Source organism: Prorops nasuta, unplaced genomic scaffold, assembly GCF_024137725.1.
Source record: "Prorops nasuta isolate Cenicafe-Biocafe unplaced genomic scaffold, Cenicafe_Pnas_1.2 PNAS00015, whole genome shotgun sequence".
In the NCBI taxonomy this organism is placed as follows: Eukaryota; Metazoa; Arthropoda; class Insecta; order Hymenoptera; family Bethylidae; genus Prorops; species Prorops nasuta.
Genome location: NW_027116812.1, coordinates 3,291,131 through 3,305,352, shown reverse-complemented (window position 1 = coordinate 3,305,352; position 14,222 = coordinate 3,291,131). Strand labels below are relative to the sequence as shown.

General features: G+C 41.8%; 1 protein-coding gene across 1 annotated transcript; it reads left to right on the top strand.

Annotated features, from left to right (window-relative positions):
* The first annotated feature begins 160 nt into the window (after positions 1–160).
* LOC136778866 (uncharacterized) lies at positions 161–9,166 on the top strand. The gene is made up of 7 exons (XM_066736004.1): positions 161–578; positions 4,262–4,536; positions 4,980–5,249; positions 5,495–5,799; positions 5,882–6,180; positions 6,273–6,632; positions 6,716–9,166. The coding sequence occupies exons 2-7, from the start codon at positions 4,371–4,373 to the stop codon at positions 7,158–7,160; spliced, it is 1,845 nt and encodes a 614-aa protein (XP_066592101.1). The 5' UTR covers positions 161–578; positions 4,262–4,370; the 3' UTR covers positions 7,161–9,166.
* The last annotated feature ends 5,056 nt before the right edge of the window (positions 9,167–14,222 follow it).

Sequence of the window (14,222 nt, the reverse complement as noted above, 5' to 3'; positions counted from 1 at the left end):
AGCACAACACAGGTATTTCTTCCTTATCGATCCATTTTCGAACCAGGTAGGTGAGAGCAACTTTATCGACTGGAGAGGAGAGTCTACTTTATCGACAGAGCAGTCGAGTTTGTCCATTTTCCCGCTGTACGTGTGGATGGAGCCGCAGGTTAACATTTATTTTTCAATATGGCGATTTCGGCAAGAGAGCAGGCAGGCCACCGTGCAATTGTGCGACGACGACGTGCTCTACGGCATTCCCCACCATATGATCAGTAGTTCCTCGGTTGCTTAGCCGACGAGTAGTTAGTTGTTGTGGGTTCATTTAGGCGATTCGTGTCAAATGAACAATTAAGACTCGTAAAACGAGGACGTTCACCAGCACCCATCGCTCATTTACCTATAAAGCCTATGTAAAGTGATTCCGTGCGTTCCCACCAACTGTTCATGCAAATTATGAACTGACATACAAATAATCCTATGTGTGTTTACTGGAACAATCCTATACGTACATGAATGTCTGTTTCCGTTTTCCTCCTGCAAATTCGCCTGTTTGTATACGCTATCACGGGGAATTTTTACACCTCGATATACTACTGGTAAGTATAATAAAATTCACAAAACTTTTCTCTCTTAGCTTTTACGGGTGTTATCTGTAATGGATACAAATTGTCGAGATATCAGGAAAAACGAACACATACGTGCTGAAACGGGACTCTATTCACACGCCAATCACACGAGCCATCATTTATCTGCGAGTTTAACAATCATGAATTCCCGTTTCAAATCGAACATGACAAAATACACGCAGCACTCGTATATACTGCTATTTATTTTTAAGTGAAAGTTTGCGGTATTGTGTTATTGATCCGGCAGGTTTTTCGCGATCAGGCGTTACGATAATGATTAATTATTGTTTTACTGTGTGTTGGCTCTGCCACAGTATGGATAGTAGAGTCTATCCGCACAATTTTCTATTCCCTGTTATTATTAGGATCGTTCAGCCAGAAGGCCACGTTTTTCTCGTCATTCCTAGGCCCGTACACAATTGGAAAAGAAGTCTGCGGTAGGTAATAGGTGTACGCAGGGTTTGTAAAAAGTAACAATCATTGGCCGGGTTTGCCAAGCAACTTCCGAGAAAAACATTTTCTCCTTTGGACTTTCTAAGAGTTGACAAATTCGTTCGGGATTGGCCGGCAAATTGGAGCTTCTTGCGATTCATCAAATCCGATCAGATCTTACGAAATTGATCCGTGCGACGATTAAGAGGAGGACAAGTGTGTCGCGCGCGAGAGACGCTGCCCAATCACCCTCAATTGGAATCTTTATAGCAATTCTCAATGCCAAGTGGATGCAAAACATTTTATCAAACGTACTTGAACCTTTCATCGTTATCAAAGGTCGTTATTAATAAACAAATCTGACGCTTTGCGTAGCATATTTGGCTGAGTTGTGATAATAAGAATCACTCGCAGTGATCGAACGGTACAAAAATGAATACAAAACGAGTGTATGTTCGCGTCACGTTAGATTCTAAAAGCATTACGAATACGTTACACTATACTATGATCGTTCTCCGTTAAGCCTTGCCGATGTCGGCATAGCTGTAAAAACCGGATGTACTTTTTGTCCCAGCTGTTTTACATTAAACTTTCGAAATGTTTTCCCTCCACCGAGTAGTCAAGCCGCAAAATGGAAAATGTGTTTCCCAAATATGCAAGTGTTCCGAGAGAACATAAGGTGGCACGACGGACTACCCTGCGGTAGCCCGATAATAACGATAAACATTCCTTTACGTTTCGGAAGGCACGCCTCGATTTTTCTCGATAAGCCAGTAACATGGATAGATAGAGAGAGAGAGAGAGAGAGAGAGAGAGAGAGAGAGAGAGAGAGAGACACACACACACTTTTCTCCCCTTCCATTCTTTATCTCGCTCCAATTTTGGTTCATTCGACCTAAGTATGTTGCGAGATAAAAACGAGACCGAGCGAAGATCCAGCAGCAACGATAGCTTAACCTTAACGAGCCAACAACGAGCTGGAAGGCTGTAAAATAAAGATAGAAACCTGATAAAATTAAAGTCAATCGCGTAAATTTCGCTCGCTTCCTCATGACTCGAGCAGCTTTTGCGTTGGAAAGTGGAAAATATGCGAGCTGCTCATTAAGGAACGTCCTTCGGAAAACTACTCATCGCTTTTATTCCGGAGATGGCGCAGCGAATCACTCGCGTTTACCGGTCCCGCGCTCGTTTCACGACTCCCGCCATTTTTCGTCGAGCGAGATTTTTCTCTCTTACGAGCATCGGCCCGGAGAATCACCCAGCCGAGAATTTCCACCTTCCATTCACCATTTTCCAAGCGTTTATCGGCGAAAGCAAAACCAGTGAACCCATCCAAACGCGATCGAGCCCTACACTGGCTCCACCTATGAGATCCAGCCACACGCTTCAACACCACGCCACTTTGTACAAAAGGCACTCAGTTTGGCGCCCAATCATCCAACCTTACTTTTATATATACTCGTCCCGAAAAGCCTAAAAGTTGGAAAGCTTCGGGCAGTTTTCTCATAGTTTGCCGAGTGCGAGAAAAGAGCATTAATCATGCTGATACCCGTTAAGGGCTGATGGAAACCTTTCGAGATCCTCCTCGGTCTGCTGGATAAATGGAATAGCGTCGCGGTTGCAAAACAGTTTCTTCAGCCCCTCTCCCCTTTTTTGCTCAAGCAGATGCGAGCCGGGGGAAAAAAGCTTTGGCAGCGTCGAGATATTCGTGGAATTCCTTTTGACTTTTTTGTCGATATAACCTCAAATCTGATCTCTCCATAGGCTCTATATAGGTACAGCCTTTGTTTACATTATTGATTTGAATGTTGAAAAGCGTTCTTGCAACACTGTTGTCCAGAGGGGGAAGAAGGAACGTGGGTGAGATTTGCGCGTGCACGATGCATCCTGAAGGTAAGAGACGACCTTGAATGAAAACGGAAGCGCGCGTGCCATCGACATGTATCCATCTCAGTAAGGCGAAGAGTGTCGCTCACTTCCGTTTCTTCTCCAATAGCCAATAGCGCCTCACACGTGGCACTGATATAATAATTATTCTATAGAAGGCTCGAAGGACCACTTTGCTTCAACCCTTTTCTCCTCTCTCTCTCTCTCTCTCTCTCTCTCTCTGTATCGAATGGTCCCGTATTCGCTCGTAAAAAACTATAGACTTGGTTGGTATCATAAAACTTAAACAATATAGCATTCGGTCGTAACGAGAAAAACTCGTGGCGACAGGTATTATTCGTGCTCGTTCGGGCACATATACCTTTCCGGTTGCGCGATCGCTTCCCGCTGCCCGGTAGTAAACCGACAGGAAAAAACTCATCGAGGCATGCACTTCGGAAGTAAAAAATATAATTACAGGACAGCTGCAAAGCACGGGGGGTTCAAATTGTTCCACAAACGAGATCTCACTGAGATATCAACAAACCTCTCGTAAAGCCTGCCAACTCTTTGTTGCTTTTCCAACAGTTTAGGAAAAGTTTGGCACGGTTGCTCCGTGAACACGTGGCACCCCGAGTATCCAAAGAGTGTACATCCTGGTACACCTACACTTGTAAAAGCGTGAGTACACTTGCACCGGCCAGAATCCCGTTTATCGAGCATCTCGCCGTGTGCGCGCCACTTGATATTACCTTCTTTCTCGCGCGCGCGCTCTCTCTCTCTCTCTCTCTCTCTCTCTCTCTTGCACCACGAGCAACCTACATTTACACACTCGACGTATGTATAAAACACAGGTTAGAACCGCTGAGTTTACCAAGTGTTAAATTTTCAAAAACCGTGCGTCTCTGGTTTTCCAGCCAATGAAATGCGAGCTTGCGTTCGTGTCTTCCGATCGGCCAAGCCAATCAGCTGGTGGCGTCGTATAGTCTAATCATCGAATTTCTCTCGAAGGATCGGGAAAGAAAAGGGAAACGAGCGATTTAGCAAAATATTTGTAACTAGTTTGCAATTTTTCAGCAAGTATCGTATATTACTCGTTAATCGAGCGAGTCGAATCACCGAAGCCGAACGAAGCTGCTGTTACGGCCAACGGGGAATATATACGTGTGTATAAATATATATTATATACCGTTTAGTCTAAAGTCCCGGCGGCCAGTTGAGCGTGTCCCGCGACATACCATTGCGATAGGACAGCGCGCAATGGAATCGTAAATTAGGTTGGAAAGCTTGTCGAAGAACCTTCGAACTGTGTGGTTGAAAAAACGCCTGATTTCGGTGCATTTTCCTGATTTTAGAAAGCAGCCGCCAGAGAGAAAATGGGGTCGAAACGTCGACGCAACAAATTAACAAGGATGTCGCTGAAATAATAGAGCGGATGAGGAGGAGGAGGCGGCAGCCAGAAAAATGACGACTGCCATGGCCAGACTGCCTTGCAAACAAACATCCCCCACGCATCAACCAAGGACTAACGCTAACTTTGCAAACGGTAAAAGCGTGTATTGGGATATGCAGCCTAGGAACTCTACGTCTTATTACATTAGGAGTCATCATCAACACGCGGATCACACTGGTAATGATACTGGCCTAATTTTCACAAGCATCCACTTATCTCTCTTCTCCTTTCTTTCGAGTCTCGGGGAAAGGGGCGCGAAAGTAGCAATTTTTTACCCCTTCCCGATCGAGTGCTGTATCTCAAGTTGGTGCTGTGTGATAGAGCAAAGTGTGTAAACAGAGTGTTGGCAGACTGTGTTCTTCGAAAGCTGCTCTTTTTGCGCTCTTTCGGTGGATGCACGTGGTGCTATCGAGCAAGAGACTCTGCTTTGTAAAGTACACTAGACAGTCAAGATTGTCTGCACGAGTGTTCTCTGTGCTTTGAGGCACTCTGTTTTTACTGGATGCTCTTGGAATTCAGTTTTTTTTCTCTTTACCAAAGTTCAAACATTGTTGGCCTATCGTCACACGAGTGACGACGCGAAGTTTGTTTCCTCCGTTTGACGTCGTTCTTTCTTTCAGGGAAGCGGAAGAGCGCGGTGGAACTATTGCAGGAATCGAAGGCTTTTTACGTAAAGAGCGAGATCGTTTTGGATCGTAAACAGGAGTTGAAGAACAGCGGACACCTGCAGGTGTCGCAATTGAGCGCACCCGGTGCACCGCCCAGGTTGCTGCGAAAATGCACCAACAATATACAGCCGTGCTCTCTGCAGCCGACTTCACCGTCGCAATTGCCGATCTCTGCTGGGCCCACACCCTGCTGCTGGAACACGTGTCACGAACCGGAAAGACGTAAGAGCCGCTGGGGTCCTGAGATTAATCGTTTTTGTGGCTCAAATTAATTTTAAGAGCTCCGTGATTGCTTCTGCTGGCTAATACCACGTGGCCTTATTTTTTGCGCTTTTATTCATTTATCTCTGTAATATACTATGTGGTTAGGGTTATACAAAAATAGATGGGAAATGTAATGCTACATGTGGCGTTAATGGGCTGGAAAAAGGCTTAGCCATTAAAAGAGGCTCCAATGGTGTTTTCAGCCGAGGGTATTGTCAGTCCTCAACAAACACTGCCACCAACGCTGCCGCCGAAGAGTCCGCGTCTGGTACACGTTCCACAGCGACGTACTATTTCTGGCCCACCGAGTGGTACCGGCAGTGACCAGCTGCAAACAGCCCTTCGTCTTCTTCTTAACACGGACAGCAAAGAGAACGTCTTCTTCCCGGAAAGCCCTACACGAGCCACGACTCAAGCCAACAATGCGAATGGGTCGCAAAGAGAAGAGAAATATAGGTACTCACCGGGGAATCAATCTACCGGCTGCAGGGAAGAGGAGCGCTTACCGGTATGCCGATTGTTTACAAGTTCTTAGATTCCTTAAAAGCAAATTCTTGTTTAGCATTTTGAAAAATATTTCCTTTTTGTAGCATCGTGCGCCAACTGATGTGAGGTTTAAATTTGGGAGGAGTAACTCGCATTCTCACACCACTGGAAGGTCTGAGAGAAAATCGACTGGCTCACCGTCGGCTGACATTACCGTGTGCCACAAGTCATTGCCGGATCTGCACAAAAGTACTCGTCGTAGAGCATCGTTGTCGCCTCGTGCTACTAGCAGAGTAGCGGTTAAGGGAACTCATTATTTATCCAGCAATAATTGTCCAGACTGCGATACTTGCTCGGATTATTCGGAGCACAGTTTCAAGCGTGACTCCAATCGTTATCGCAGGTAACGATCTACCTTAGGACATCTGAAGATATTTTGTTTTTTTCACATTTATTACAGTTCTCTTATTCGATTTGATTGTTAAACAATTTTAGTTCCCGACATATCAGACGTTCCTTAGGCTCGGGAGGTGGTGATGCAAGTAGCGTGCTATCGTCGGGAGGAAGAACACAGAAATCTTCGGGATCCAGTAAGCTTAGTCACGGGGCTGCCAGGGATTCGGGAGGCTCGTCGGGTCATTGCACTCATAGAAGCGAACCGCCTCCTCGAATACAAGATTGCTACAGTCATGTCCGCAGGGATAGCGGAGCGTCCACTCAGCACTCCACGGAGAAAGATCGTTCGAGAAAAGGCAGTTACGTATCTGGTACTCCGCCGTTGGTGGCTAGACATTACAGCCCCGAGTCGGATAGTAGAAACAGTCAAGCGGATTACAGTCCTACTTGCAATTCCAGGTACATATATAATTATTGTAAAAGAGCATTTTTTGTTCGTGGAAACATAAATACGTTTTATTCGTCTGCTTTCAAAATTGCAGATTTTCCGATGGATGGAACGAATGCCGAGGTAGACCGATTTTAAGGTCTAAATCGGATATTAGTGACCGATACTCGCGTCAGGATAATACTCGATCTAATAAATCGTCACGCCCACCTCGCTCGATGACACAGCTAGAGAACTTTTTCGACCGTCTTGGTCTCAACTCTGATAATTATCACCAACTCATAACTGAATCCGACACCCGATCTTCGTCTCCCGTTTTTTTCGACAGCGTCAGTTCCGTTGACTCTGCCCTTGGTCTGTATTCGTGGGTGGGTAGCAATCGCGAAGGATCGCAATGGCAGAATAACAACTGTAGTACTGGTATGGGAAATGAAGAGTGTATTCAAAGAGTTAGCGAGCCACCTAACATCGTTGAGCGCAATGCCAGGATCATTAAATGGCTCTGCCAATGTCGAAAAGTTCAGCTTGGGTACAGTTAAACAACGATATGTATTTCGATGTGCAGACAAAAAGCATCAACTCCCATTGTACGAATTCTAATCAACGATTACGTAATCTTTCTCAACTTGCCAACGAAAGACTGCGAAGTCAAATCGTTCTATACAGATATTATAGTAATGTATACACTCCATGTACACAGAGCACACACCTTCATACCTAAGACTTTCATATTCGTATTTGTCTGTCCACTCGGATCGCTAAGATTTTTCAACGTGTGATCAATAATTGTATATTATCATTCCTTTCCTAATTTTCTATATTATAAGGTAAAATCAAACATGTGCCATCTAGTTTTATAATTGTAGGCAAATTTGCGTCATTTTTACTTGATTTGAAACATTTAACATTTTTACAATTTATTATTACATTTACAATTTGTTTACATTGATGAATCGTTATTGTACATTTATTAGGTCTACTCTTAAATGCATGTTTAATGAATTTATGACGCGTTGGGAGAGTATTTTTCCATTGTGATAAAGCAATAATTTGTAGTATAGCAACGAAATTGGTGTGATTTTATTAAAAAAGTTTAAATTCTAATAAATTATTCCACTGATAGAAATGAAAATTTATTGAATAGTTGTTTGTTAAAAGCCTCAAAGTTTAAAAGTTGCTGATCATGTGGAAAAGTGCTCAATAAATGAAAATTGTATTTAGGTTAAATTAAAAGAATTATTATGTACTTCAATCTAGAGTTTACAACCAATGCCTTCTACTCGATGGCATAGAAGCCACAAACAGGAAAATCAATCAGTGCATTATAAGGTAAAATTTAGAGGACTGATTAGCTTTATAAATAATGTAATACTGTATAATGATCAAAAGGTTTGGCCGTAGAACGATAGGAATTGAAATTAAACGAGTTAAATTTGTGTGAATTACGCAATTGGTACATTCTGACAGAAGAATATTATTTGCGCAAAGTGTTTTGCATTTTTTCTCCGATAGCATATATACACACAAATAAGACCAGAAATTTTCACAATAGTAGAAAAGTGACGACTAGCCGGTAAAAAAATATCAAAATCAATATGTATTACGTAATTTTGAATTATTAGAGATCCTTAAGCAAAGCTTATATAAACTTTGAACGTTTGCGTATCAATGTACTCAGTATTGATTATATGCACAAATTTTAACGGATATTAAGATAAGGTGTTTATGATAAAAAAAAATATATATATATATACATAGGTGCTTTGCAAATAATTTTCAAAATCATGCACAATTGTAAAAGGGTATTTTGAATTTTCCAAAGCTTAGGTGATTTTTATCAGCTTGGTAAGCTAGTGGTAATTTTTAATTAATCAGAGTAATCTCTTAATCGTATTGAATAGTGCTCGGAAATCAGTATGTTTTTCGTTGTTGTCGACACTGCGAAATTTAATTAGTTTATTGTTATTGATTTTAGCTATTATTGCAAAATTGAAATAAAGATGAGACAACCAGCAATTCTTAAAATGTATCAATCTTAGTGAGTTTTGTTTGTTGATAATATTAAGAAAGTTTTATGCATTTCGGTCTCATTTTCATTGTTATATTTTTGAACGGCTGAGAGAAATCTATTTTAAATACCGAATAAAACGTAAAGTATAATTTCTATTTTAATAGAATCGTGTAGAGTATTTTCATATGTGAAGAACTTTATTCGCAACTGATTTGCATTTTGCCTATAAATAAGAAATGCGTGCGTTATCTAGTTAGATTGCCTGTTTATACTTTCCGAATATTTTAATTAATCTAGTTAATTATTATTAAAACACAGAGACTTTAAACTCTTACTTGCGTAGGATACAGAGTGCATTTCTAAAATTATATTGTTTTAAGGTAAGATATACGAATACAATGCCGACTACTATAAATGTCCGCGAATAATTTGTGATGCACAATATTGTTAAATTTATTTGGTTTTAATTGCTTTTTTTTACAATCTAGTCAAGTAGGTCAAAATATTTTAAAATTGAAACAATATATAAAAAGATTTACGCATATCATGTTCTATTATTTCTTTTTAATTCCCCTTAAATGATATACCGTGTATACATAGTATGTGGAATACCATACTGACATATCTCTGATGGAAAACAATGCGAAGCTAAAAGTTTGTAGTCTAGATAAAATCATGGAGAACTGGTTTATCCCCAGAACTTTTGTTTTGAGCGATGAGAAGATAGCATAAAACCATATAATGCCTGGCGAAGTTTCTTGAAATTACCACTATGAAGATAGTCGGATTAGACCGGAAAATAACACAAATACTTTTTTCCTTTTACCATTCGTCCATGCGCACCCTTATCAATCATGTGTATTTAGTATGTGTACAGAAGCATTCCCATACAACAGTCACACTAATAGCACTAATTGATACATTAATACTTTCATGACTTTCATTCATTTTTCTCATGTCGGATTTTTCACTGGATTCTTTGGAGGACGAAAATAAATCTTTGCCTTTGAAACGCGACAGTTCGGAGAGCCGTTTATTAACAAAAAATGGTGCTGCGGAGAATAAAGACAAGAAGAAAAATCAACGAAGTAGTCACCGATCGAAATTACAACTTGAGAAGAAGTCAGTAACCTATTTGGATATTTATCGGAAAAAGAGTGGTTAGTTTTATGATCTATAAATAAATTAGAATAAAAGATCATTCTTTTGTACTGGAGATATCGTAGAATACGTGATCCGACTTTTAATAAATGAAAAAATCATTTTCAAAGTCGGTATTTCCACGGATTGTGATCGGAGTTATGATTGAATCAGAGCACGGACCACCGTGGAAAGGGCTTTCTCCAGTGTGGATAACGCGATTTCCCTGGAATTTTCTAGGACGCGATAAACTGATTTAGTCGTGCAACACGCGCGCCTACATACGTGCAGTGAGTCCTTTTTGAGGGAGCAGGCAAGCGCGCGCGCGCGCGCGCACGCTATAGGTAGAGGGAATGAGGGGACAGGGTGGTGGGGCCGGACCGGAACTGGATCTGGAAACTTGCTGCAGAAAGTCCGGCGTTACATCCGATAAAACTAATTTCGAACGGACACCGCTTGCATGCATCTCCACTCGCTGATTTTCCTGCAGGTCTGCAGCTCCGCAAACATTTCGCCTCTTCCGAGAGATCGAAATTACCGATTTGCGGTGAGAGCCAACGCGACGCTTTGGAAAATGTATCTGATTCTACAGATGAGAAGCAATCCCATTCTGATCATTTGCTCGAGCAGTTTCAACAATTAACCATCGACACTAGAAGAAAACACTTCGGTAATGATTAGCAAGGGCCGAATTTATAAACCGAGCCAAGTATTTCAAGTTGATCGAATTACGAGTATTGTTTTGAAGATTAAGTCAGAGCATGCAGTTGATCTCAACTAAAAGAACGCTAAACTTAAGGCTGTTGCCTTTTTCCACCTATTGGTAAACGTCTTCGTAAGTTTATCCATTTGCCAAAGCTTTTTAAATTGAATGGAACTTATTACCAAAGTTTGCAATTTTTACCAAACATGAATCTTACCAAAAGGTGCAACCACCAGTCCTACCTAAGCAAGGTTTATAAATACGACCCTAACTTCTGTATATACATATATACATGCACCAATAAACACTAGTTTATAAGTCGACTATACGTTGATCAACATTATCCGTTTTATTTTTCTTGGTAGATGAGATATCTGATTCACTTTCATTTTCTTCCTTGGGGTTTTTGCCTGGTGCCGAGGAAAATCACGGTAGTCCTTCAGAATTGGATTACCCCAAGGCTGCTGCTTCTGAGAACACATTACACAAGAGAATTACTTACAAACCGTATACCGTACAAGACTACAGGGATTTCCTGTCAACGTCCCAGCTAGACCGATCTCTCGGACCTGATAGCATCGAACTTCGGGCTAAAGTAATTTCACCTTTTTTTCTATGGTATTTTAATTTTATTTCCTGAGATTGTGAAAATGGTGAAAGGGAGCACACACAACACGGACGGCAAGATTGGGAGTTGTATGTATGCGTTAGAGGGACGTATGTACATGCATACCACCAGCTTGATTGTCTGTAAGTTGGTACGAGTTAAGAGAGCGAAGTAGAAGAAACTTGTTCGCTGCTACGTCGTCCCCCGCGTCACAGTTTACAATTTCGTGGAAGGGTCCAAAGTGAATTAGACTGTCGCTAACGTAGCTTCGTAAGTTCAATCTAATAAACATGCGATTATTCCTTCTGCTTTTATTCTCCCTCTCGCTCCGTCGCGCCATCTAAGAAGATATAATCCAAAAGTTATCTCGGAGTATTACTAGACGATTTGTAATTAAAATTCAAGCAGTTTTGCAGTGCCAGTGGAGTATCGATTTTCTATCAAGGTAAGTCCGCGCGTGTACTCTCTTTTAGACGAATGCGAGTAAACTTCCGTCAAAATTCACGGTAACAATTTTAACGGATTGGAAATTAATATTTTATGGTCTACTCGAGAGTGAAGTCTGCCTCGGTCGGGACGGTTAGCGGGAACATTCTTTCTTCCCTCTCTATACCTTTCAAGACCTCTAATAAGACCATTACTCAATCTCCGCCGTTCGCTGAATTTTGTCCTTTGATTTCGTCAAGGTATAATAAATAAAGAAAAGGAAAAAGTGGCAGTTTAACGAATGCTCTTTGGGCAAACTCATCCTGAATTATTGATGGCCTCTCCGGCGGATTCGGCAAAGGGCGATTCGACGTTTGAATAACTTTTTATTAATTCAACGTTAATTTCTTGGAGTCGATGGATATTGAATGAGGTCGCCGCCCTTCGAACAGGTAGATTTGAATAGAGGATGGGGCTTAGAAGGGGATTCGAGTGTCGCAGTGCTAACCATTATAACGTTGAGGTTAAATTAGTATAGCGATGTAACTTGGCACGATGTTAACTCTAGCGACATGTTTAATGACGTCCTCTATGTAATGCTAACCGATGAGTGCAGAGATGATATGCTGCCAGCGATCCTACGTAACAAGCTACGGTAGAACCTATAATGCATCCGCTAATTCCACTATCTAACTAGCACTCAATTAATTATTAACAATAAAACACGATCCACTGCTTGATTTTATTTCCATTTACCATTGCTTCAATTATATAGAACGCTTAACGCCGTGTTTTTCTTTTATAGTTGACAACAAAACTTGGTGGGACGTATTTGGCTCGGGCTTCAGCGATGGCGTAGCTCGACGCTCTAAAGGTTCTTTGTTGTTGTTCCAGAGAGAGTGGCTGACTCGACGAAGGTCATACGGAGATACGGCTAGTGCACAAAATCGCCGTCGGATTCTCTGCTATCTGCAGAAAGTCAAGGTACGTGGATCTCGATCCTTATTATTACACCTTTTTTTACCTATATAAGCGATTTATTCATTTATTTGCCATTTACGTTTTCGAGCATCGTGGGAGATTGGTTTCCAATGAAATTTCGCCATTGTAAATTTAACGCTGGAAATGTCGAGATGGCTGAAGGGAGGGCGAATTGAGAAAATTGTCATGTGCTAGGCATCAGTTTTGGTCAGGCCCAATTCAGTTTAATCAAAGGTGGCAGCGATATAGTGGCAGCGGCAGTGGCTGGGGCAGGAGCAGGAGCAGCAACAGCAACGGCTTTTGATATCGATCGATCGGCGAGATGGAAATTATTATAGAGATGGGTTATCCCATAACGGTCCGCAATTGGAAACGATCGAATTCCATTAATTTACCTGCCGTTTCAAGTAATGGCCATTGCAATTTCACGCTTCGGCATTGCCTCGGCACGGAATCGTCATAGTTGCATCTGCCGTGGTCCACCAATTAATCCAATTAGCATATTCACGCAACAACTTGCACGGTTTAACTACGAATCCGGCTCGAGCAAGCTTTCTCCAGACAAAATCATTCAATTATCCGCGGATGGTCGATGTTAAAGGCCAATTAAAAAGCGACGAGATTCGTTGGCTCGTGAAAATGAATTGCGCAGAGTGAAATTGATGGTTATTAATCTGATATAAATACTGGAAAGGATGGATTGTTATCCGTCAAATGCAGTTTTTTCCCCAGAGCTATGGGGAGATGGGTGAAAAAAAAAAAAGAAAAAAAGAGGAAAAATTGATGCATCAGTGATATTTAATTGTCGGGGATCAAATGGTCCTATATCATGAAACGACAATTCTAGCAGGATTAAATTATTTTGCTGCTTTAAATTAATTTTACAATTTTTTAGTGCCGGTATGATAAGCACCTGCATTGTTGGTCCGTAATTAAATTTAGTAATTCGTATTATGTCGATGGAGCGACATTGTACGAGTATAAAGAGAAAAGTGGCGTGGTGGGGGGTTGTAGAGGATTGGAAGAAGGGAGGGGGGGGGGGGAGGACTTGGGATGAAACAACGTTATCCCTACGCAAATCCAATTATACGCACAAAGCGACTGGCGCCAGCCACAATGTCCGTCCGTCCTCCGACCAACCGATCGACCACCGCGCGCGTCTAGTAGCATGGACCTGGATGTCGCGAGGGAACGGGAACTGGAGTAGCGTGATGGAAGGGGGGAGGCAAGGGGGTTAACACAGACATAGCTCTGTACAAGCTCTCGCACGTCAGATGTATTTATGCCGCAGGACGTAGGATCCCTGTCGAAAAGAGAGAAACCCTTTCGAAATTCAGCAATTAGATTTATATGCCCTCTTCCGTGTAACCGGAAGTAATTGCGTGCACGCATCCTCGATGGGATAATCGGTGCTTTTTGTCCGCAGGCGAGACGGCTTAAAAAAATTGAGCTCCCTGTGAAAGTTAAAGAATGCAAGAGTCAGGTGATAATATTAGAGTAGGATGTATTTTCAGTGGAGAATTTTTCATGCACATTAACGCCTTTGTCTTCCTTGCAGTGCGAAAAATCGGCCAGTAGCTGCTGCTTTGATGAAAAAGTTGCTGCCAAGAACAAGCTGAAGAGTTTTAAATCGGGAAGTAATTCCTGCGCTGGAAGATTAAAAGATTCTGCTGGCGGGGCAGCAGCAAAGAGCCTTACGCAGGATAATAAAAGTACGAGTGACGACCGCCACC